Source organism: Oncorhynchus mykiss, chromosome 19 (genome assembly GCF_057628025.1).
Source record: "Oncorhynchus mykiss isolate SJ-2025 chromosome 19, ASM5762802v1, whole genome shotgun sequence".
Taxonomy (NCBI): domain Eukaryota; kingdom Metazoa; phylum Chordata; class Actinopteri; order Salmoniformes; family Salmonidae; genus Oncorhynchus; species Oncorhynchus mykiss.
The window spans coordinates 36,121,057-36,146,536 of record NC_143040.1 but is presented as its reverse complement, the minus strand read 5'-3'; the positions used below and the strand labels follow the sequence as shown (position 1 = coordinate 36,146,536).

The 25,480-nt window shown below is 43.1% G+C and overlaps 2 protein-coding genes across 11 annotated transcripts in view; both read right to left on the bottom strand.

The window, feature by feature from the left end:
- Positions 1-12,391, bottom strand: part of LOC110497587 (SAM and SH3 domain-containing protein 1) — an 89,435-nt gene extending 77,044 nt beyond the window's left edge. For 2 of the 3 annotated variants that reach the window (XM_021573772.3, XM_021573773.3), the window contains exon 1: positions 11,194-12,373. In XM_021573772.3, coding sequence (XP_021429447.3) covers positions 11,194-11,715 — 522 coding nt within the window. In that variant the 5' untranslated portion in view covers positions 11,716-12,373. Of the gene's footprint in view, positions 1-11,193 lie in introns of all 3 variants that reach the window. The other variant, XM_021573771.3, reaches the window with a different exon arrangement.
- A 2,409-nt stretch (positions 12,392-14,800) lies between these two features.
- Positions 14,801-25,480, bottom strand: part of LOC110497586 (syntaxin-binding protein 5) — a 46,359-nt gene continuing 35,679 nt past the window's right edge. Inside the window, exons 19-29 of one of the 8 annotated variants that reach the window (XM_036954539.2) lie at positions 24,530-24,595; positions 24,293-24,355; positions 24,134-24,181; positions 23,133-23,183; positions 22,672-22,791; positions 21,146-21,385; positions 18,842-19,202; positions 18,475-18,640; positions 18,252-18,363; positions 17,789-18,009; positions 14,801-17,489 (exon numbers count right to left, since the gene is read on the bottom strand). In XM_036954539.2, the coding sequence (XP_036810434.2) occupies positions 17,448-17,489; positions 17,789-18,009; positions 18,252-18,363; positions 18,475-18,640; positions 18,842-19,202; positions 21,146-21,385; positions 22,672-22,791; positions 23,133-23,183; positions 24,134-24,181; positions 24,293-24,355; positions 24,530-24,595 (1,490 nt within the window). In that variant the 3' untranslated portion in view covers positions 14,801-17,447. Of the gene's footprint in view, positions 18,010-18,251; positions 18,364-18,474; positions 18,641-18,841; positions 19,203-21,145; positions 21,386-22,671; positions 22,792-23,132; positions 23,184-24,133; positions 24,182-24,257; positions 24,434-24,529; positions 24,596-25,480 lie in introns of those variants that run through there. The other 7 variants (XM_036954541.2, XM_090210858.1, XM_036954540.2 and 4 more) reach the window with 7 other exon arrangements.

Here is a 25,480-nt window from a genome sequence, read left to right as displayed (position 1 = left end):
AAGACGACCCCCCCCCTCCATTTCACCTTGGGTGGGTAACGAGAAGCATAGAAGGATGCATGCAAAGACAACTCAGAAGTTAATTTAGAACTGCAAATTACATTTGCACATTGGAAATCACCATCTTCCCAGGGGTTTGAACAGAAACAGATGAGACCACTGGATAAGGTTCAAATAGAAAGGGTGAAGTGTCATGTAAGTTCAAGTAAAACATTTACATTTTTGTTACTTCCTGCATATACATTCCGTGACTCATCTAACCACTTAAACACCTATTTTTCTTATACATTATAAAACAAAGTGCACTCCAATATTAAACTCACCAATAAGGTAATACCTTATAAAATAAATGAAAACGAGACTAATGTGTGGAAATGAATGAGTGCAGTCTGCACTAGCGCAATGGTACTTGATCTGCAGTATGGACTCAGGCTGCAGTAGAGGCTGTTCCCCTCTGCTCCACTGACTGAAAAAAAAAAAAAACAATTCCCTCTATATTACTATATTCACTTTAGTTGACTGTTTTGTGTACATTTATGTTTGTTGTGCTGTATTTGACTTGTGTTATGTTGTATTCGTTTTTTAAATGTATTTTATGAAATTCTTTATGCAGGGCTCCTTTGTAAGAGAGACACTGGTCTCAATGGTGACTCCCTGAATAAATAAATTAATAATGAACACCCCCCCCCACCCACCTGAAATTGTCCAATCTTAAATCTAGTAAAACTTGTTTTGGGGGAGGGAGAGAAAAAGTGTACATCAGTTGTGGAACTTGAGCAAGGTCATTATAGCAGTCTTCTAATGCACTATTACAGCGGAGGCCTGGCTGTGACCCTTCACTATAGAGGGAGAAGGAGAGCTCCATCACTGGAACCACACTGGGGCTGCCAGCTGGTTGTAGTCTGGGCCTTGGAGACTAGACTATAGAGAGGGATGTGAAGAGGGTGGCTAGCTATGACCCTCACCTATAAGAGATGGATGTGAAGAGGGGAGGGTCTAGCTCCTTGGGACCAGCCTGGCTATAACCCTCAACTATAGGAGGAGGGGATATGAAGACAAGGGGAGAGCTCCTTGGGTCTAAACAGCTGGTGGCCAATAAGTTGCCAACTATGGGTAGACTTAGCAGCCAGCAGGAATATACAACTAACAGAAGACAAGGACTGCATCTCAAATGGCACCCTAATCCCTCAATTGTTCACTACTGATTCAGAAAAGTGGAATGCAATTAACAAGACTGAGCTAAGTTATATTTAGACTGAGATAGTAGTCTATTGAACAACCTCACCCGACTTCCATAGGGCACTGACTATGACCTACATTATATAGTTGACATGATCTTCAGTGTACTCTAGTCTGACAGAAATATGCATTCATCTATATACAGTAGGTCTATTTAATGTCAGTAAAGTGATAGTGAAGTACTACTAGAGATATTAAATACCAGGCAGTCACTGTGCTGCAAGGCCATTAAGATCAAGATTTATTGCACTGATGTGTCTGCAGGGTAGTGAGGCAATGTTACAGACTGACCAGACGACCACTCTAGAGGGTTAAAGCAGACATGAATGTACAGTTCTTAAAGTATTTGGGCTTTTAAAACACATACGCTGTAATTCAAAATATTACTTACAGAGGGAAGGGACCAATGTATGTATGTATGTATCTGTGGCCTTAACAGATGAAGTCTTTATTTATACATTTCCTTAACCTTACTGCATTAGAGACCCAGCAGGAAGCTTATTGTGCTGTAGACCACAAGACCCACTTCCAGGTTTTACAATAGTCCTAGTCTGTGATTTAAATCGATGCAGATTAATGACCTGCACACAGACAGATCATTTTCCAGATAATTGTAAGCTATGAACAAAAATATAAATGCAACATGTAAAGTGTGGCTCCCATGTTTCATGAGCTGAAAAAGACTCCAGAAATGTTCCATACGCACAAAAAATGCATTTCTCTCAAATTCTGTTAACGAATGTTTACATCCCTGTTAGTGAGCATTTCTCCTTTGCCAAAATAACCCATCCATCAACAGCATAATCATTACACAGATGCACCTTGTGCTGGGGACAATAAAAAGCCACTGCAATGTGCGGTTTTGTCACACAACACAATGCCACACCGTTTCAAGTCGAGGGAGCATGCAATTGGCATGCTGACTGCAGGATTGTCCACCTGAGCTGTTGCCAGATAATTTCTCTACCATAAGCCACTTCCAACGTCGTTGTAGGGAATTTGGCAGTACGTCCAACCGGCCTCACAACCGCAGACCACATGTAACCACGACAGCTCAGGACCTCAACATCCTGCTTCTTCACTAGCGGGATTGTCTGAGACCAGCCACCCGGACAGCTTATGAAACTGAGTTTGCACAACCGAAGAATTTCTGCACAAACTGTCAGAAAGCGTCTCAGGGAACCTTATCTGCATGCTCGTTGTAACTGGCCTTCCTTAGACTTGTTGAGTATCCGGAGCGTCAGTATTTGTGGGTTTGATTACAGGCTTAAAATGGCCAGAAACAAAGAACTTTCTTCTGAAACTCGTCAGTCTATTCTTGTTCTGAGAAATGAAGGCAATTAATTGCATACGAGAAATTGCCAAGAAACTGAAGATCCCGTACAATGCTGTGTACTACTCCCGTCGCAGAACAGTGCAAACTGTTTCTAACCAGAATAGAAAGAGGAGTGGGAGGCCTCGGTGCACAACTGAGCAAGAGGACAACTACATTAGTGTGTCTAGTTTGAGAAACAGATGCCTCAAGTCCTCAACTGGCAGCTTCATTAAATAGTACCTGCAAAACACCAGTCTCAACATCAGCAGTGAAGAGGCAATTTCTCGCAAGGATTAGCCTTAATTTCTCAGAACAAAACTAGACTGAAGAGTTTCAGAAGAAAGTTCTTTGTTTCTGGCCATTTGGAGCCTGTAATCGAACCCACAAATGCTGATGCACCAGATACTCAACTAGTCTAAAAGGCCAGTTTTATTTATTCTTTAAATCAGAACAACCATTTTCAGCTGTGCTAACAAAATTGCAAAAGGGTTGTCTAATGACCAATTAGCCTTTTAAAATGATAAACTTGGATTAGCTAACACAACGTGCCATTGGAACACAGGAGTGATGTTTGCTGTCTACTTCCGGCGCCGACAGAAATGGCCGCCTCGCTTCGCGTTCCTAGGAAACTATGCAGTTTTTTGTTTTTTTACGTGTTATTTCTTAAATTAGTACCCAAGGTCATCTTAGGTTTCATTACATACAGTCGAGAAGAACTACTGAATATAAGATCAGCGTCAACTCACCATCAGTACGACCAAGAATATGTTTTTCGCGACGCGGATCCTGTGTTCTGCCTTACAAACAGGACAACGGAGTGGATCCTATGCAGCGACTCAAAAAAACGACTCCGAAAGAGAGGGAAACGAGGCGGTCTTCTGGTCAGACTCCGGAGACGGGCACACCGTGCACCACTCCCTAGCATTCTTCTTGCCAATGTCCAATCTCTTGACAACAAGGTTGATGAAATCCGAGCAAGGGTAGCATTCCAGAGGGACATCAGAGACTGTAACGTCCTTTGCTTCACTGAAACATGGCTCACTGGAGAGACTCTATCCGAAGCGGTGCAGCCAACGGGTTTCTCCACGCATCGCGCTGACAGAAACAAACATCTTTCTGGTAAGAAGAGGGGCGGGGGCGTATGCCTCATGGCCAACGTGACATGGTGTGATGAAAGAAACATACAGGAACTCAAATCCTTCTGTTCACCTGATTTAGAATTCCTCACAATCAAATGTAGACCGCATTATCTACCAAGAGAATTCTCTTCGATTATAATCGAGCAGACACATCGATGGCTCTGAACGAACTTTATTTAACTCTCTGCAAACTGGAAACGATTTATCCGGAGGCTGCATTCATTGTAGCTGGGGATTTTAACAAGGCTAATCTGAAAACAAGACTCCCTAAATTTTATCAGCATATTGATTGCGCAACCAGGGGTGGAAAGACCTTGGATCATTGTTACTCTAACTTCCGCGACGCATATAAGGCCCTGCCCCGCCCCCCTTTCGGAAAAGCTGACCACGACTCCATTTTGTTGATCCCTGCCTACAGACAGAAACTAAAACAAGAGGCTCCCACGCTGAGGTCTGTCCAACGCTGGTCCGACCAAGCTGACTCCACACTCCAAGACTGCTTCCATCACGTGGACTGGGAGATGTTTCGTATTGCGTCAGATAACAACATTGACGAATACGCTGATTCGGTGTGCGAGTTCATTAGAACGTGCGTTGAAGATGTCATTCCCATAGCAACGATTAAAACATTCCCTAACCAGAAACCGTGGATTGATGGCAGCATTCGTGTGAAACTGAAAGTGCGAACCACTGCTTTTAATCAGGGCAAGGTGTCTGGTAACATGACCGAATACAAACAGTGCAGCTATTCCCTCCGCAAGGCTATCAAACAAGCTAAGCGCCAGTACAGAGACAAAGTAGAATCTCAATTCAACGGCTCAGACACAAGAGGCATGTGGCAGGGTCTACAGTCAATCACGGACTACAGGAAGAAATCCAGCCCAGTCACGGACCAGGATGTCTTGCTCCCAGGCAGACTAAATCACTTTTTTGCCCGCTTTGAGGACAATACAGTGCCACTGACACGGCCTGCAACGAAAACATGCGGTCTCTCCTTCACTGCAGCCGAGGTGAGTAAGACATTTAAACGTGTTAACCCTCGCAAGGCTGCAGGCCCAGACGGCATCCCCAGCCGCGCCCTCAGAGCATGCGCAGCCCAGCTGGCCGGTGTGTTTACGGACATATTCAATCAATACCTATACCAGTCTGCTGTTCCCACATGCTTCAAGAGGGCCACCATTGTTCCTGTTCCCAAGAAAGCTAAGGTAACTGAGCTAAACGACTACCGCCCCGTAGCACTCACATCCGTCATCATGAAGTGCTTTGAGAGACTAGTCAAGGACCATATCACCTCCACCCTACCTGACACCCTAGACCCACTCCAATTTGCTTACCGCCCAAATAGGTCCACAGACGATGCAATCTCAACCACACTGCACTAACCCATCTGGACAAGAGGAATACCTATGTGAGAATGCTGTTCATCGACTACAGCTCGGCATTCAACACCATAGTACCCTCCAAGCTCGTCATCAAGCTCGAGACCCTGGGTCTCGACCCCGCCCTGTGCAACTGGGTACTGGACTTCCTGACGGGCCGCCCCCAGGTGGTGAGGGTAGGCAACAACATCTCCTCCCCGCTGATCCTCAACACTGGGGCCCCACAAGGGTGCGTTCTGAGCCCTCTCCTGTACTCCCTGTTCACCCACGACTGCGTGGCCACGCACGCCTCCAACTCAATCATCAAGTTTGCGGACAACACAACAGTGGTAGGCTTGATTACCAACAACGACGAGACGGCCTACAGGGAGGAGGTGAGGGCCCTCGGAGTGTGGTGTCAGGAAAATAACCTCACACTCAACGTCAACAAAACTAAGGAGATGATTGTGGACTTCAGGAAACAGCAGAGGGAACACCCCCCTATCCACATCGATGGAACAGTAGTGGAGAGGGTAGCAAGTTTTAAGTTCCTCGGCATACACATCACAGACAAACTGAATTGGTCCACTCACACAGACAGCATCGTGAAGAAGGCGCAGCAGTGCCTCTTCAACCTCAGGAGGCTGAAGAAATTTGGCTTGTCACCAAAAGCACTCAAACTTCTACAGATGCACAATCGAGAGCATCCTGGCGGGCTGTATCACCGCCTGGTATGGCAACTGCACCGCCCTCAACCGTAAGGCTCTCCAGAGGGTAGTGAGGTCTGCACAACGCATCACCGGGAGCAAACTACCTGCCCTCCAGGACACCTACACCACCCGATGTCACAGGAAGGCCATAAAGATCATCAAGGACATCAACCACCCGAGCCACTGCCTGTTCACCCCGCAATCATCCAAAAGGCGAGGTCAGTACAGGTGCATCAAAGCTGGGACCGAGAGACTGAAAAACAGCTTCTATCTCAAGGCCATCAGACTGTTAAACAGCCACCACTAATACTGAGTGGCTGCTGCCAACACACTGACACTGACTCAACTCCAGCCACTTTAATAATGGGAACTGATGGGAAATCATGTAAATATATCACTAGCCACTTTAAACAATGCTACCTTATATAATGTTACTTACCCTACATTATTCATCTCATATGCATACGTATATACTGTACTCTATATCATCGACTGTATCCTTATGTAATACATGTATCACTAGCCACTTTAAACTATGCCACTTTGTTTACATACTCATCTCATTTGTACATACTGTACTCGATACCATCTACTGTATCTTGCCTATGCTGCTCTGTACCATCACTCATTCATATATCCTTATGTACATATTCTTTATCCCCTTACACTGTGTACAAGACAGTAGTTTTGGAATTGTTAGTTAGATTACTTGTTATTACTGCATTGTCGGAACTAGAAGCACAAGCATTTCGCTACACTCGCATTAACATCTGCTAACCATGTGTATGTGACAAATAAAATTTGATTTGATTTGATTTTGATTTGATAACAAGCCTCTGTACGCCTCTGAAGATATTCTATTAATATCAGCCGTTTCAAGCTACAATAGTCATTTACAACATTAGCAATGTCTACACTGTATTTCTGATCAATTTGAAGTTATTTTAAATAGACAAAAAAAAAAAAAGCTTTTATTTAAAAAACAAGGACATTTCTAAGTGACCCCAGTGTATAGCCTGGGATAGAGCAGGCACAGTTGAAGTTATGGAAATCTGGATACCGCCCAACTCTCACATATAGCACAGTATAGCTAAGTAGTCAATTGTTTTAAGGAATGCATGAAAGACAAACAGTCCATTTAATACTGTATTTTTTGGAAACAAAGACAGAGACATCTGTCTGTTTCTATAGAGCTTTGTCCGTTTGAGCTCCTATTCAGCTTGGCTTTATCTTGAGCCAGACTGTCCAAAAGAGCCTGCTGGTTCTGCTTGTCTTGCGAGCCTCGAAGGGCAAACCAGGCCAACCCTTCCGGAGCAGGGCTTTAGAAGTTATAGAACTCATTCTAATTCTATGGTAGTGGAACTGTTGTTAGCCACTCTGTTCTAAGAATGTGTCAGACTGCCAGTCCAGTGGAGCAGAGGGGTTCTTGGGTAATGTGCCCCATTGTTGTAACAGAGAGAAAGGGGGACATCATCAGGAGTCTGGTGGGACAAAACTTACCATATGCTGCCTCACATTAGAATGACAAAAGGCACATTTTTCTACGTGAATTCAGAGAAATCTCATGATGTACTTTGTTGGATCCTTGTAAAACACCAGCCGATAACAAAGAAGAAAAATCAGTTAAAAACAGACAACCAACTAGGCCACATTATATAGTTCTGCTAAAACCTCAACTGTGCAAGCTACATTTCATGACTCATGAGTTCTTATTTCTCTAAATCTCGTCTTTGTCAATATAGTAAAGAGAGAAATACCTACGGTAGCTAAGTATTCCAGCATAGATTAACTTCACTGTGAGAAAGTCGAGCCTGAGGCTGCAATCGTATTATATGGACATAGATTACAGCTATACTTTAAATAGCCTCTAATGCTTGTCATTTTCTATAAGACACAATGTCTATTCCAGGCCCCAGGCAGTAGTTAAGTCGTTTATGAGGGCCTAATTGTATTAATTGTTCCCCCCCAGACTCGTTGGTCAAAATTTGTGCACTAGGAAAGGGAATAGGGTGCCATTTGGAACGTAGCCAGGCAGGCAAAAAACTGAAGGGCTCAGTTAGTTAGGATTGATCGTGCCGTGCTGCTATGGAACACATATCGAAACAAGGCCAAGGTTTTAGGCAATTACAGCATACAGACCCATTTTTCAACTATCAAATTAGGACAGTCTCCAAACCAGCAGCATATACTTGATAATGCCGTCAGATCGGCTTGTAATAAGATCCATTCTCACTGTGTAACAACAACGCTATTACCATGCATAACTATAATAACACTAATCGCATGTATTATTACTCTGGTAAAACAGTTCCGATTGATCCCTTTATCCCCAATACAGCCCCTTACATAGAATGATTCTAATTCTACAATTCTAATGATTATACAGGTTCCTCCTCCGGTTGTAGAAAGCATTAATCATTCTACCTGGCCTGTAGCCTATATCTGCATCATCCAACTTAATGGAATTAAACTGCTGACCTGAAAGGACTCGATTCCAAAAAGCCATCAACAGCCCATGGATCAAGCTCTGGCTGTGGTTGTCCTTTTCCAAATGCCAGTTTGACATCAGCAGATATATGAAAGAGCAAACAATGCCAGAGTTAACGGTTATATCAACAACGTAAATACTGTAGGTCAAAACAAACATTGTATAGCACACCACTGTTCAATCTAATCAATTAGGGTATCAAATTCCCACAGATGCTGTGATTATGGCAGACATGGAAAACATATTTTTGCCATAGCCTCTGGTTCCTAACATCTCTGCCCCTCCCATTTCTCCACTATTTTCCTGTTTGTTCCCTTTTAATGTATTGATATAAAACCCTCTGCGGAATTGATCAGGTCAGCCAATGATTAGTCTAACTAAACTGTCTGTGCTGCTTTGAAACAACTAAAGGACCAAAATAATAACTGTAAAATAACTGTATTGAATAAAAATATAAAACGCAACATGCAACAATTTTACTGAGTTACAGTTCAGTAAATTCATTAGGCCCTAATCTATGGATTTCACATGACTGGGCAGGCACGCAGACATGGGTGGATCTGGGAGGGCATAGGCCCAGCCACTGGGGAGCCAGGCCCAGCCAATCAGAATGAGTTATTCCCCACAAAAGGGATGTGGAGGTCCTGATCTGGTCACACGTGGTCTGCAGTTGTGAGGCCGGTTGGACATACTGCCAAATTCTCTAAAACGACATTCAGATGGCTTATGGTAGAGAAATTAACATTCAATTCTCTGGCATCAGCTCAGGTAGACATTCCTGCAGTCAGTGTGCCAATTGCGGTATTGTGTTGTGACAAAACTGCACATTTTAGAGTGGCCTTTTATTGTCCACAGCACAAAGTGCACCTGTGTAATTATCATGCCGTTTAATCCGTTTCTTGATATGCCACTCCTGTCTGGTGGATGGATTATCATGTCAAAGGGGAAATTACCATGAACAGGGATGCAAACAAATGAGTGCAAAAGTTGAGAAATAACATTTCTGGGATCTTTCATTTCAGCTCATGAATCATGGGACCAACACTTCACATGTTGCATTTATATTTTTGTTCAGTATATTTTCAGTCAGATAAACCTGAATCTGTTTTCCTGTGCTTCCAAACAAAAGGTCAGTAGTGAGTCACAAAGTGCCTCTCTGCACTTAGCGGTTTGTAGCCCCTGAATCTTTCATGAACATTATGGGCATGTAGCAGAGAATCGGAGCACAAAAGTAAAACATCGTCTTAAAATGCGTGCAGAGCAGCTGCACAGTTCTGCATGCATATGGATAATAATCAAGTCAGTGGCACTGTAGTTTGGAAAATACTGATTATCCAAGTCGGATTTAGAAGGAGTTTAATTTTACTTGTGTGGTGGCATTATAACATGTTACATAATACAGATTGCAATGTGAAAAAAATATATATATATTTTTTTAAATCAAATGTAATCTTTTCAGAGAGGAGCTAAAGACAGTAAAAAGGAAACCAACAAAGTAGCTGATGCGCTGTGTTCTCTCGATATTCTATAGAATGCTGCCTGAGACTGTAGTCTAAGCATGCCTTCTTAATCTGTTGTGACACAGCTCAGCTCCAATAAGACTTTTTGGAGGAGAAGAGACATTTTGGACAGCCGTGCCTGGCTCACCGATCCAGGAAATCACACTCATTATTATATATTTTTTTGCAGTTTTACTTCAGTGCTTTTATTGCAAACAGGATGCATGTTTCGAAATATTTTTTATTCTGAACAGGCTTCCTTTTTACTCTGTCAATTACATTATGATTGTGGAGCAAATACAATGTTGATACATCCCCAGTTTTCTATCACAGCCATTAAACTCAGTAACTGTTTTAAAGTCACCATTGGCCTCATGGTAAAATCCCTGAGAGGGTTCCTTCCTCTCCGGCAACTGAGTTAGGAAGGACACCTCCATCTTTGTAGTGACTGGGTGTATTGATATACCATTCAAAGAGTAATTAATAACTTCCACATTCTCAAATGGAAATATAAAATGTCTGCCATTTTATTTTTTACCTATCTACCAATAGGTGCCCTTCTTTGCGAGGCATTGTAAAACCTCCCTGGTCTTTGTGGTTGTATCCATTTGAAATTCACTGCTCGACAGAGGGACCTTACAGATAATTGTATGTGTGGGCTACAGAGATGAGGAAGTCATTCAAAAATAATGTTAAACGCTATTATTGCACACAGAGTGAGTCCATGCTACTTATGTGACTTGTTAAGCACATTTTTACTCCTGAACTTATTTAAGCTTGCCATAACAAAGGGGTTGAATACTTATTGACTTAAGACATTTCAGTTAATCATTTTTGTAATCATTTCAAAAACAATTCCACTTCGACATTCTGGGTTATTGTGTGTAGGTCAGTGACAAAAAAAAAATATCTACATGTATTCCATTTTAAATTCAGGCTGTAACAACTAAATGTGGAAAAAGCCTGAAGGCATTGTATTTCTCTATGGAGTCACTCCTCCACAATGGAAGCCATTAGTTCCACCCACAGTAAAATACTGTTAGGTAACATTGACAGCTGTCAGAGTCTGAAGGCTATGAGCTTATTACCCCAGCCAGGGCAATGACGTTTTACCGTAGGACTTCAAATGAAATGACCTCGGACAATGGAAGATTGCTTTAGCAGGTGTCCGGTCAGACGTATAGGACCAAAATCATTTCTGAGTAAATATATTTTCTAAATATATGCATATTTAAGTCCTCCGACTGCCTGTCACAGACTTCAAACAAGTGAGAGTCCTCCTGACTGGAAGAATGAGCAGAATTGATGGTAGACAGCACCATCAAAGAAATTGGCCATACTATTCATCACAGCAAGCCCAGAGGGAAGAGTGTGTAATTGTATGTGACAGTCTCTGAACAAATCCTTATAGTAAATAACATCGTGAATGACAAATAGGAGCCTACCTTATAGGTGTATGGCGGCTCATTGTGGTTGACGCCATCTTTCACAAGTTTATCCCTGATCAAGACCTTCAGTTTGGGATTGGCCACCAACTCTTTACAATCATCAGTTAAACTTAGATTGTGGTTTGTTGGACAAGATGATTGTTGGTGACCTCCATTTCCAACCTCCTCCTGATTGGATTCTGTCCATGACCTTGACCACTGGAAGTCATTCTCGCAATCTGTGATGAGCGTGGTGCTGGTGCCCAACAAGGGGCTCAGGGGAGAGGGGTTCAGAGGCTCGAGGGTGAAGTAAAGACCGGGAGCTTTGTTTTTGTCCTCCTCTCTTAACTTCTTCACCGCGTTGAGTACTTTTTGTCGGTGGTGCCGCGCGTGTACCCCTATGGCGTCAAGATCGGGGTCCCCAATTTGTTTACAAACTTCCAGATCATCGTATCCATTGTCCACAAACGCCTCCAAGTATTGGGGCACCTGAATAGTCTGTAGCCACTCGTAGACAAGGCTTGGGCCGGTGCGCATCATTTTGATATCCGATATGATGAGCAATGTATGCCATGCATATGCTGTTAGAAATAGTATTCTCTCCAAAACGTAAACTTCAGGGGCGCGCGGTATCCTTGTGACATAACATTGGCCGCGGCCGCTATGTCATCGCCATCAGTGGTTCAACGTTCCAGGCTCATGCAAAGATGATTCCAGTTATGAAAGATCCAAGGAATCAAGTCAACTAGTGTTCAATAATGACCAAGACGTGTGCATTCACGATTCAGAATATAAACATTTTTGCGTAAATGTTTCATAGCCTGCATGTTGTGGAGGTTCCAAAAATCCAACCAAGCAGGTGCATGTGGTTATCAATTAATCCAAGCAGGCGAGAACGAGAACGCGTGGCATGATATCCAAGCAAAACACAACGGGGTTCAAAAGACAAATAAAGGAATTGTGCAATAGCTGTAAACCTACAGGCTGAATATCAGTCGGTTTCTATTCCTCAACCTTATGTTCGTTTCGTTGCAGCAGTTTTCAGTCGCGATATAGTTAAACTTCAGGAGGATCCGAGACGGTAACCTAAATGTGAGCTAAAAAGGTTTTCATTTATCACTGCTTCTTATCAACAGCTACTAACACATTTGTTGTAGCACATGGTTCAATGCATCCTCTCTCTCTCTCTCTCCCGATTGAACTTTCTCTTCGGTCTAGTATGCTTTCGACTCTAAAGTTCCATTCAATCAAAACGCATTCGCTGTGCGCCTGCCTGTGTAGTTTTATGACCAGTGAGAATTATCTGTACTCTAGCGGCCCCTGTCCGACACACCGTAGTTGACTGATTGAAAATAAGTAAATCATTGCCAAGCAGTACTGCATGTTGGCATCAATTATACAAAATTAAGGCAATAATTGTCGAGTGAAGTGAATCAGTAGGCTACAAATATATATATTTAATGAGTTGTACCACGCATGATTTATGATTCCTGTCAAGAGACGTTTTATCTTCCCTTAAAACACAGAACGTTTAATGAGCATATGGGTGCAGGCATTCGCTCCAGCCCTGCTCTGATGACACACCTGATTGAAACCAACTTATAGATAATTTGTTTTTTGATTTACTTGACCCAACAATTATAGCCTTGCATGTTGTTTAACACTTGATTCCAACTTGCATAAATATGACATTTATTTTCAATCAGTTAACAGCCACAAAGACCACTTGAGACAAATTAGTTCATTGGATTAGTTTTCCAATTACACAATAATACACTACATGGCCAAAAGTGTGTGGCTCATCAAACATCTCATTCCAAAATAATGGGCATTAATATAACAGCGTCTACTCTTCTGGGAAGAATATCCACTATATGTTGAAACTTTCCTGGGGGACTTGCTTCCATTCAGCCACAAGAGCATTAATGAGGTCGGGCAATGATTTTGGGCAAATAGGCCTGGATTGCAGTCGGTGTTCCAAGTCATCCCAAAGGTTTTCGATGGGGTTGAGGTCAGGGCTCTGAGCAGGCCAGTCAAGTTCTTCCACACAGGTTTCAACAAACCATTTCTGTATGGACCTCTCTTTGTGCAGGGGGGTATTGTCATGTTGAAACAGGAAATGGCCTTCCCCAAACTATTACCACAAAGTTGGAAGCACAGAATCATCTAGAATGTCATTGTATGCTGTAGCATTAAGATTTCCCTTCACTGGAACTAAGGGGCTTAGCCCGAACCATGATAAACAGCCCCAGACCATTAATCCCCCTCCTCCAAACTTTACATTTGGCACTATGCATTGGGGAAGGTAGCGTTCTCCTGGCATCTGCCAAACCCAGATTCGTCCATCGGACTGCCAGATGTTGGAAGGGGGATTCAACTCCAATGGCGGTGAGCTTTACATCGCTCCAGCCGACACTTGGCATTGCGCATGGTGATCTTAGGCTTGTGTGCGGCTGCTTAGCGATGGAAACCCATCTCATGAACCTCCTGATGAACAGTTATTGTGCTGATGTTTCTTCCGGAGACAGTTTCGAACTTGGTAGTGAGTGTTGCAACCGAGGACAGATGATTTTTACATGCTTCAGCATTCGGCGGTCCCATTCTGTGAGCTTGTGTGGTCTACCACTTTGCGTCTGAGCCGTTGTTGCTCGTAGACGTTTCCACTTCACAAAAACAGCACTTACAGTTGCCCAGGGCATCTCTAGCAGTGCAGAAATTAGACAAACTAACTTGTTGGAAAAGTGGCATCCTATGACAGTGCCATGTTGAAAGTCACGGAACTCTTGGGCCATTCTACTGACAATGTTTGTCTATGGAGATTGCATGTCTCGGTGGCTGAAATTTGAAGGGGTGTCCACATACACTACACGGCCAAAAGTATCAATATAGCTACCTACTTCCTACATCGTTTGTGGCAGCAGATGAATTCAGACTCAGACATCCATCCATGTGAAATTGCAGCTTTATAAAACTGTACAATAAATTGTAACTACACAGCTATTTATCCCATACAAGTATGGCAGTTGGTTGGTTGAGAAACCTTTTGGCGTCTCCTGGTTGCAGTTTGTGTACAGTATGTTTTCAGTTGCAATTGATCTGTCAGGTAAGAAAAGAGAGTATGGGGAACACAGGAAAACAAAATCATGGATCTCATCAAATAAATATGGTTATTGCTATCTGGAATCATTGGGACATCCGTGCCCTAAACCCTAACCCCAACCATTTTAAAATGTCAACTTCAAATGGGGTAGGGATGTCCCAAGGATCACAGATATCAAGGAGCAAATAAATATAGTCTTTCACACTCCAGAGGAAAAACAAACATTTACCACACTCAGCTCAACTGATGAATATTTCTGATAACGAGAAACTTCATGAATTTGTGGTCAATCAAGATAGGTTGCAATAGACCGTAGATCGAATACATGGTTCTTTCAAGTCTGTAAACATTAAAAGTTCATGCATCCTCCTAAGTGCAAGAGAACAACAAGAACCTTAAATACGTTGTGTGACCTGACTGAATGGCTTCTTGTGGATGTAAATATACTGGGAACCCATCCAGAGAAATCACCCTCAACAGATAATCTTCCAAAAACTGGATCTATCAGATTCTGAGATGCACACATTTAATAGATCACCAGAAATGTTTATTTTCATGTTTGAATATTGGGCAATATGTACAACCATTGTTTTGGAGAAAAATGTGTCGTCTTAAAATGCACCATTCTATTCTTCTTAAATTATATTAAAAGTATTCATATGGAATATATTGAAATTAAAATAATATTTTTTCAAATATATAAATCTATTAGAACATCTTTAACTGGCAATGAAAACAAATCCGAAAGTGAAGCAAGTCTGTATTTTACTGGGAAATGACACAGTTAACGTTCCCATATTTTGGTCCCTCAGAGAAATGAACAAGAAAAAATACAAAACAAAACAAGTGGTTCAAGGTGCGAAACAGTGCAAAACCACACAACAGCTCTTTACAATATATGTAGCTCAGTAGTACGAGAAATAACACATCCGGTCAAAAGAAAATCTACTTTTTCTGGGTCTTCTGCACACAGGTACATACATGTAATGTGGCAAGTTACAAGGTTAGGGAGTGACAAGCATGGAGAAGCTGTTCCACCATGTTCCAAACAGTATGGTCTATAGTTATCACATCCAGACTGTTGGGAGTTTGGACAGACAAGACAACAGTGTATAATTAAGCAACTCTTTGGTGTCAGAAAATAAAATGGCTGCTGACCTGTCTCATCTGAGACCCAAATGGCAACCCTTTTCCCTATGTAGTGCACTACTTTTGAATAGGGTGCCATTTGGGACAGACACTGTGCCATTTTCCCCGAACCAACACTATCAGATTTGTCTCCAGTTGTCTTGTCGCACTACTCATTTATTTACAGCTTTTGGCTGGGGTGAAAACAATCTGTAGTCTCTTATTTGGAATCAAGAACATAAGATAAACGCGTCTACCTCAACACAAATGGCAGCATCTCCTTGCACCGGGCTAAAAAAGAAAATCACGCTGAAAAACACCATTAAGGAAAAATATATACTGTAAGTATAAATATGTGCCCATACACATATCTGAATATATGTACGTTCACAAACACACAGATATACACATACATAGGTAGAGGTTAGCATATACGCGTCATGATAAGCAAAGGCGGAGGAGAGTTGTCTGTAAAATAGCAGTCGATTCAGAGAATAATAACCAAAGAATGTTTTACCGCACATCAAGTGACACCTGTTCACATCTTCTACTGACACTACGAATACAAAGACAGTAAGTTTATATCTGTATCCTTGTGATGGAACAGACATGCTTTCTTTTCTAAACATTAAAAACGATTTAAAATGAATAAGCCATGAGTGGTATGAATCAAATTGTCCGATTAGAATCAGTATCGCAAAGGATTGTGAGAAGACTCCAACCTGTATACAGTACCGCAATATTACCACATTGTGTAGTATGTTGAGGAAGAGTTGTAGGCCTTTCGGTATCGCTTAGGTACAGATTTAGGATTAGCTAGAATCCCCTCCCACAACCATTAGTGAGGAAAATGCTAAACTGACCCAAGATCAGCATATAGGGGGCAACTTCACCCTATTCCGTTGTACATAACTCTTATCTCTCAGCCAATCAAGAGCCCAGAGCAAAAATACAAAGCTGGCACTGACGTCATTCTAAGGCCATACCTCTATTAGTACGATAGAACTGCAAAGTGTTTTCAACATACGAATCCATCACGTTTTGGTCATATTATGTATACTTAATTGTGTCTAGTGGGTTCAGTAAGAGCCTGTACTATTTTCACTCGGCACACGCAACAGCTGATAACTCACTCTCCATAACCAGTTCAACTTTTACCTTTCAGTAAACAAACATGGGAACTGTATAGTATGACTTCCTGCTTCCAAACAAATCTGATAGGAAAACAAACCCTGATAATAAGTCTAACCAGGCCTACTGTAAGTAGGAGAAAAGATAGGTTATATTGATGGTGTGATAAGAACCTATCAATAAACTCATGGTTAATTAAGTGAGTGGATGGACTCCTGAAAAACAAACTGTCTCAAATAATGACTCGCATGAAAGACGACACAAATCAGTAGGAAAAAAAGGAATGACTTGAGACAAAACACAGAGGGGGTGAATCAATCACTGATTCATCCTTTCATCACCATTGCTATAGATATTGAGACTTCAAGAGCAGAGAGCTGGCGCCACTGACTGTGGTTTCCGTGGAGCTTCCTCCACACACAGGAGACTCCCCTAAGAGGTCCCTTGCGATTGGTTGATACTGAAGAGCAGGCATCACCTCACCTGGACACTGCACAGGTAATCACAGGCAACCTAACGGTGCTCATTTTGAGTAGAATTGCCCTACCTCGTGGACAACAAAGCAGCTGAGAACAGGACTGATAAAACACAGGAGCAGCACCCATACATTTAGGCTCCCCTGTGGTGTGTTAAGGAAATGAACATAATCTCTTTCAGATGACATAGAAACACCCAGAATAACTTTCCTCCTCTGTTCCTTCTAAGTCTGTCTGTCTGTTAGTCTACTCCTCTTCATTGGTAACCAGGTGACTGAGGTAATGCAGAGTGTTTTATTGTGCTGCTAGGAGGAAGGCATCAGTCTGTTAGATAACACTTCCTCCTGCAGAGAGATGAAGAAGAGGAGGAGCTGCATCTCCTGTAGAGGAAGAGGTGCGAGCAGAGAACTGAGGCCCACTGTCTCCTCTCGCTGCAATCAAAGCTGATACCACTTCTTATCTTTGTACTTCAACATCATCTGAGAGAGAAAAAGAAGGAAGAGGATGAGAGTACGAGACTAATAAAATAAAAGGTTCAATATAGATATATATTGACAACACTGTCACAGAAGGCAGGCGTCTCATCAAACCTGGGTTCGGGTAGTTTTCATTTTCTTTCAAATACTTTAGCTGAGCTTCATTGTTTCTCGAAAGTGAAAACCCTGTCCATCGTGCACTCCAGGCAGAATCAATCAAACGCTCAAAGTATTTGAAAGATAACAAATACTAGTTGACACCAGGTTTGCACCTCACAGACGATCAGGTGGATATTCCCTACATCATGAGCGTGTTTAGAGAAGGAGTCAGCGCTGGCCATCATGGCTGCGGTTCTGTCCTCCAGCTCGCCCAGCTTCTGCCCCCTCTCGTCCAGGGCTATCCGGGCACGGGCCAGGTCTCCCACCACCCCCGAGGCTGCGCCCTTCATGCCCTCCATGCCCTGGGGCCCAGGAATGTGCTGCGCCAGGCTACGAGACGCCTTTCCCGCCGCCGTCTCACCAACTGTCGAGGAGAAAAGGAGAGAACCAGTGTGCCAACAAAACAGGCTTCATCATTGCAATGCCATTAGCTCTACGTCCAATAAGAATGTGCCATTAATAAACACATGCCAAACATATTGTACGGCATAATCTATGTCCAAATCAATCCGATGTGCCCTCAAAATGCTCTAGAATGTCAGTCAGAGTTAAATGAGAAGCCAGTTTTATATTGACGGTGAGGTGTACTGTGGGGATGATACTCACACAGGTCTTCTCTATCCAGGGACTGAGCCCCTCCCCCAAACAGGCCCTTGAAGAAACCTCTGTTAGGAGCCTCAGGTGTCTCTATCGGTGCAAACAACTCTCCCATCATTTCCTAGAGAAGATACCGATGTAACAGTACGTGTCAAAGAGAACTAAAGTATTTATCATACCCACAAACACAAAACATGATATCTCTCCGTCACTCACACACACACACACGTACCTGTAGATTGTCGCAGGTCTCCTGGCTGTATGTGATTCTCTGTATCTCGGTGGGGGAGGTGAGGTACATGGCCTGGCCCAGGTTGGAGAAGCAGAAGGTCCGGGCTATCCTCATGTCTGTCAGGGGAAGGTAGTTCACATCCAGGAGTGGTCTGAGACTGGGTAGACTGGAAGGAAGAGAAGGAGCGAGAAAGACAGGGAGAGAGGCAAAGATTGAGCAAGAGACACAAACAGTATGAATGCACTGAAGTAGGCATTGTAGTACACAACATCTGCCACAATCAGTCATAGACAGCATCAGAGGTCTGTGTTACAGTAAGAGTACTTCAGAGTACATACAGTACCACAGACTGGGCCTTTAATAGTACCTCAGAGCCATGATGTGTCCATTAGCACAGAAGCAGGCGAGGCAGAGTCCAGCAGCCATCTGCACCACATCAGCTCTCAGCACAAAGGAGCTCTCTGTGATGTTGTGTTTGAAGAAGCAGGACTGGGAGGGTAGGCCCACCACTTTGGCCTGTTTCTCTGAACACACCACAGCATACTGGCTGTCCTGACCCTCCTGGGTGGGGGGTGGAGAGGCCAGCCTGCGCCGCCTCGCCTTCTCCTTCTCCTCCTCGTCCGGAGGGTTGGGCTCCGACCACGGCTCGTAGGAAGGGGGGAGGACCGCCCCAAGGGAGTCAAGGAAAGCCATGGTCAGGATACCTCCTTTAAGTCTGACCAGAGTACCTGGGATAGAGAGGCAAGTTATATATTTCCATTCATAATGCATTACAAGCACATTTATAATACTTTATGAGCTATGCTGCACCATAGTCTGATCAGAGTACCTGGAAAACAGAAACAGGTTAGACCTCTGAGGAATTTTCTCACTCCCTCCTTCTCTAATGCAAACAAACAAATGCAAAAAATATATTACAGTATATTCGGAAAGTACGGTATTCAGACCCCTTAACACATTTTGTTACGTTACAGCCTTATTCTAAAATGTATTACATTTTTCCCCCGCTCAATCTACACACAATACCACATAATGACAACGCAAAAACGTGTTTTTATAAATTCATTAAAAAAACTTAAAAAACACATTTAAATAAGTATTCAGACCCTTTACTCAGTACTTTGTTGAAGCACCGTTGGGAGCGATTACAGCCTCGAGTCTTCTTGGGTATGACGCTACAAGCTTGGCACACCTGTATTTGGGGAGTTTCCCCCAATTTTTCCCTGCAGATCCTCTCAAGCTCTGTCAGGTTGGATAGGGAGCGTCACTGCACAACTATTTTCAGGTCTCTCCAGAGATGTTCGGTCGGGTTCAAGTCCGGGTTCTGGCTGGGCCACTCGAGGACATTCAGAGACTTGTCCTGAAGCCACTCCTGCATTGTCTTGGCTGTGTGCTGTTGGAAAGTTAACCGTCGCCCCAGTCTGAGATCCTGAATGCTCCGGAGCAGGTTTTCATCAAGGATCTCTCGACACTTTGCTCCGTTCAACTTTCCTTCGATCCTGAGTAGTCTCCCAGTCCCTGCCGCTGAAAAACAGAGAATCTTGTTTCTCATGGTCTGAGAGTTCTTTAGGTGCCTTTTGTCAAACTCCAATGGGGCTGGCCACTCTACCATAAAGCCCTGATTGGTGGGGAGCTGCATCTCCACAGAGGATCTCTGGAGCTCTGTCAGAGTGACCATCGGGTTCTTGGTCACCTTCCTGACCAAGGCCCTTCTCCCTCGATTGCTCAGTTTGGCCGGGCGGCCAGCTCTAGGAAGAGTCTTGGTGATTCCAAACTTCTTCCATTTAATAATTACAGAGGCCACTGTGTTCTTGGGGACCTTCAATGCTGCAGACATTTTTTGGTACCCTTCCCCAGATCTGTAACTCGACACAATCCTGTCTCGGAGCTCTACGAACAATTCCTTCGTCCTCATGGCTTGGGTTTTGCTCTGACATGCACTGTCAACTATGGGACCTTATAGACAGGTGTGTGCCTTTCCAAATCATGTCCAATCAATTGAATTTACCACAGGTGGACTCCAATCAAAGTTGTAGAAACATCTCAAGGAGGATCAATGGAAACAGGATGCACCTGAGCTCAATTTCTAGTCTCATAGCAAGGAGTATGAATATTTACGTAAATAAAGGTATGTTGTTTTTATTTTAATACATTTGCAAACCTTTCTAAAAACCTTTTTTCGCTTTGTCATTATGGGTATTGTGTGTAGATTGATGAGGAAAATGTTTTATTTAATCAATTTTAGAATAAGGCCGTAATGTAACAAAATGTGGAAGAAGGGGTCTGAATACTTTCCGAATGCACTGTATATATTTGTGTTAATATATATAGTTTGTTGACAATCTGCAGTAACCTTGTACACCACTAGTTGTCCCCAAACCACAGTGTGGGAACCACTGCTTTAATGCAAAGAAACATTTGTGGCCGCAAGCTATTCCTTCCGGTTACATCCAGATTCGGCCACCACAATGACGGTGGTGGTAATGCTTCTGCCACAGAGATGGTTCAGTAAACCGCATCGTGTGACTAATTAACCTTCTCTGAGACCTGAAAAGTTGGACTGGCGCCCTGAGTAGCATTCATTGTCTTGTCATTAAAACTTACCATGGCTGCCATATGGGCCACGGTCAAAAGTAGTGCACTACATGGAATAGGGTGCAAACACACTGACCACAAGATGATACTCTGACAGGTTGCTGAAGCCTCAGGTCCCCTGTGGGTGGCAGGCTTAGGGCCAGAACCAGAACAGTGCCCTGGGTAGTGCCCACCCACAGGCTGGGACTGCCACTGCCGTCTGTCTTCCTGGGGAAACTCTCACTGAAGTGGAAGGAGGAGATGGCCTCGCGGGACTCCAACTCTATGCTGGTCACACTGGAGCTCCTCGAGCGGCTGAACAAACTGTCCTTGGCATCTGGATGGTGGCCCACAGAGGACAAATAGAGAGAGAGGGGAAGTGAGGGATAATATGAAAAGTGGATACTTTGATTTAGTAGGAATAGGAAAAGGAAAATAAGAGTGGTTATTAACCCAGGGACACAGAGGTACATCCAAGCTAGAGAGAATGAGAAAAAAACATCACATTTCTTCACAATGCACACAAGGAGCAGCACATGAAACACCCACCCAACGACAGTAGCACAAAATAAAGGAAATTCCAGAGAAACCACATGGCCTTTCATCACCGAGAGATTACCAGATATCGTGTTATTGTGTTTTCAAAAAATGTTGACAAATAAGTTCAGTGCCTAATTGACCTACAGTAACACCCTGGCCATTTGCCTAAAGAAAGCCTATTCTCAATGTGGAACGTCCACCCACAAAAAAACTACCTTATGCAGTACCACACTTGAGGAGACAAGGGGATTACTTTACTACAATATGAGTGGCAGTTTGAATAGCATGGGGAAAACATAGATGACTCATCTTTGTGTCTGTACCATGATGGTGCCTGTGAGAGCAGGGGCAGCCCCATTGAGGCCATCTCCATCTCGAAGTAGTCCATTTTCTTCTACTACTTCTAGGAGTTGGTAAACAAACTGGCTGTCTGGCTGGCTGACAGGTGGCATACTGTGCCACCTTGGAGTGTGTTGTTTAAACAGACATGAAGCCAAGGTTGGTGATTTACTGCCACGTGCTGGTTGTAGAATGTTTGCTCAAGAGAAGAATGGCTCATCCATTCTGGTGACCTGGATGGAATTATGTGATCCTTCCTTAACCTGTAGGAAGTCTCACCCAGTTGACTGCTTCAAAATGGTGAAAGCCCTCAATGGCAATGTCCATGCAAAAACAGGTTATTTCCAAGTAGTGATCACTATCCATCTCTGTGTCAAACACATTGCTGCATTCAACACACGTGTTTCAGAGAAGTAAACAAGAAAATAAGGATTTTCAACACAATGCAGACAGTAACTGAAGAACGTCCTCAAAAACAAAACAAGGGAACCAACAAGTCAGTCAGTGAGAGAGTTAGTGTTAAAGTTCAAAGTTCAGAACCAGCTAACAGTAGGCCTTAGCAGAAGAGGTGGGGGTTAGTACAAGTACCAGTTATCCCACTGCAGCCCAAGTCAATGGCACCCTATTACCTATACAGTGCACTACGTTTGACCTGAGCCCTATGTGGGCCCTGGTCAAAAGTAGTGCACTATATAGGGAATAGGGTGCCATTTCAGACGCAGACCACATGCCTGGTCCACTCACTGAGGTAAGGGACTGAGAGAGTCCTTTGTTGGGAGAGAGACTTCCTGGGCTCCTTGCCCTCCTTCACACAACAAAAGCGCTTCTTATACGGGAGAGAGCGCTGGCGTCGCACCCTCTTCTCTGCTCACAGAGAGGACGAGGGCAAACAGAGAGTACGTGTCTCAGTTTACCAGATTACAAGATAACAGCATTTGAATGTTGCACAGTAGTGTCTTTCTAAGCTTAGCCTGGTGGAACCAAAGCCTGATCGTGCGATAGCACACGATTCTGTTGTAATGGTAAACGAAGCTATCAACGAAGCTGGATCCACCAGGCTAGGACTACACTCTCACAAAACAACATTTATGAACATGGAAAATGTAAGTAAAGTTTGGGGTACTTAAGGAGTGGGATTGGAACAGCACCTGAAAAGTAAAAGGGCAACGAGGGAATGTAAACAACACAGAGTTGTAAGGGCTTACCCAGGTCTGTCTTCTGCTCTGTAGGCGAGCAAATTTTCCTTGACATCTTGGCTGCAAGAAAAAAAAAGTATAAATAAAATAAAAAAAACATACCCTCTTTTACAACGGAATAAAACATTTTGAACTGGCCATATAAAATGACGCTTGTTTTGTTCACTCTCAGCAAATTTGTCATCCGCCATTCATTGGCAAAAAAAAGCGTGAGAGGAGAATGTAGAATTAGCATTGATCCTCAGAGGCAGCTGGTTATTGAGTGCATCATGCCGAACAGCCAGGCTAGGAGAAGTACCCTCTCTCACACAGTCAACGCGAGCCCAGCATTATTACACACACACACACACACACACAGCATGTAACGTCAAAAAAAGCAAGAGGTAGACAAGAAAAAGAGATTGAATTCAGGTTATTGTTACAATGGAAGGAAGACTGGAAAGGAGAGAGAGGGAAAATCATTCAAGGGAATAATCGAGTACCAAGGTCCTGTAATATAAATATTTAAATATTTTTGTCAAACCAAAACTTACGTTATTCTATTGATGAACATTCCCAATACCTCAAATTAGTTCAAAATTAGTAAGAGATTAATAGTCAGAATTACTTTACGTTTGAACCAGTGAAAAATTGCATCGCTTTTAGATTTGAGTGATTCTGTAAAAAGTTTGTGATCTTTATTTGACATTCTATTCTCTTCAGAGAGAACATGTGCTACAATGATTTTACTCTAGTGCAAAAAGCAGAGTAAATGTCATCCTAAGAGAGAAACGTGGAGGCCCCTCTTATCTGTCATGCATTTGACAAAGTGCGGCGGATCACTTCGACAGACAATCAGCCACCTTGTGATTGACGGCAACAACCCACAGATTGAGTGCATGTATCGTCTCCATCATCATCATCATCATTATTATTAGCACGTTGGATTAAGGCACAGCCTTGGTTAGAAGCCCAGTGAAGTCGGTGAGAGAGAAAGCAGTAGAGTTTATAACACAGGGATCATACACTACCAAAGTCATTGGCAACCGTCTTGGAAAACCGTCTGCTTTTGGACTTCACTGCAAATGTGTTTTAAAAAGACAAATGTAAAATTGCATTGCCGGTGGCCAGAACATACGGGAAGAATGAAGCTCAGTAGATGTGGTTGATTCATCAATGTAATACAATACCCTTCTGTATGAACCTTTCCTGTTTGTGTTCATCGTCTGAATTGGTGGGTGACGTAGAGCCTACTGTATACGGCGACAACAACACTTCAGTGGACATCAACCCTTTCAACACTCCTTAACTGAGTCGATACTCAAAAGCAGCTAGTAAATAGATGTCAAACATGTGTCATTTGTACTTCTTCAAGTAAAAGGTAGATTGTGTTTTGTATTATACAGTAATGGAGAATGACATTTTACCTGACGTTGGTGATTTGTTGCTTTTCTCTTCTAAAGCGTTGTTTCCATTGTTGTTATCACTGAGAGCTGTGGAGAACAGACATGTCTTAGACCAACAGAGCTGTGGAGAACAGACATGCTTAAGACCAACATGTTGTTATCACTGAGAGCTGTGGAGAACAGATATGTCATACACCAACGTGTTGTTATCACTGAGAGCTGGGGAGAACAGACATGTCTAAGACCAACATGTTGTTATCACTGAGAGCTGTGGTGAACAGATATGTCATACACCAACGTGTTGTTATCACTGAGAGCTGTGGAGAACAGACATGTCTTAGACCAACGTGTGGTTATCACTGAGAGCTGTGGAGAACAGACATGTCTTAGACCAACGTGTTATCACTGAGAGCTGTGGAGAACAGACATGTCTAAGACAAACGTGTTGTTATCACTGAGTGCTGTGGAGAACAGACATGTCTTAGACCAATGTGTTGTTATCACTGAGAGCTGTGGGGAACAGACATGTCTAAGACCAACGTGATGTTATCACAGAGCTGTGGAGAACAGACATGTCTTAGACCAACGTGTTGTTATCACTGAGAGCTGTGGAGAACAGACATGTCTAAGACCAACGTGTTGTTACCACTGAGAGCTGTGGAGAACAGACATGTCTTAGACGAACGTGTTGTTATCACTGAGAGCTGTGGAGAACAGACATGTCTTTGACCAACAGAGCTGTGGAGAACAGACATGTCTAAGACCAACAGAGCTGTGGAGAACAGGCATGTCTTAGACCAACGTGTTGTTATCACTGAGAGCTGGGGAGAACAGACATGTCTAAGACCAACGTGTTGTTATCACTGAGAGCTGTGGAGAACAGACATGTCTTAGACGAACGTGTTGTTATCACTGAGAGCTGTGGAGAACAGACATGTCTTTGACCAACAGAGCTGTGGAGAACAGACATGT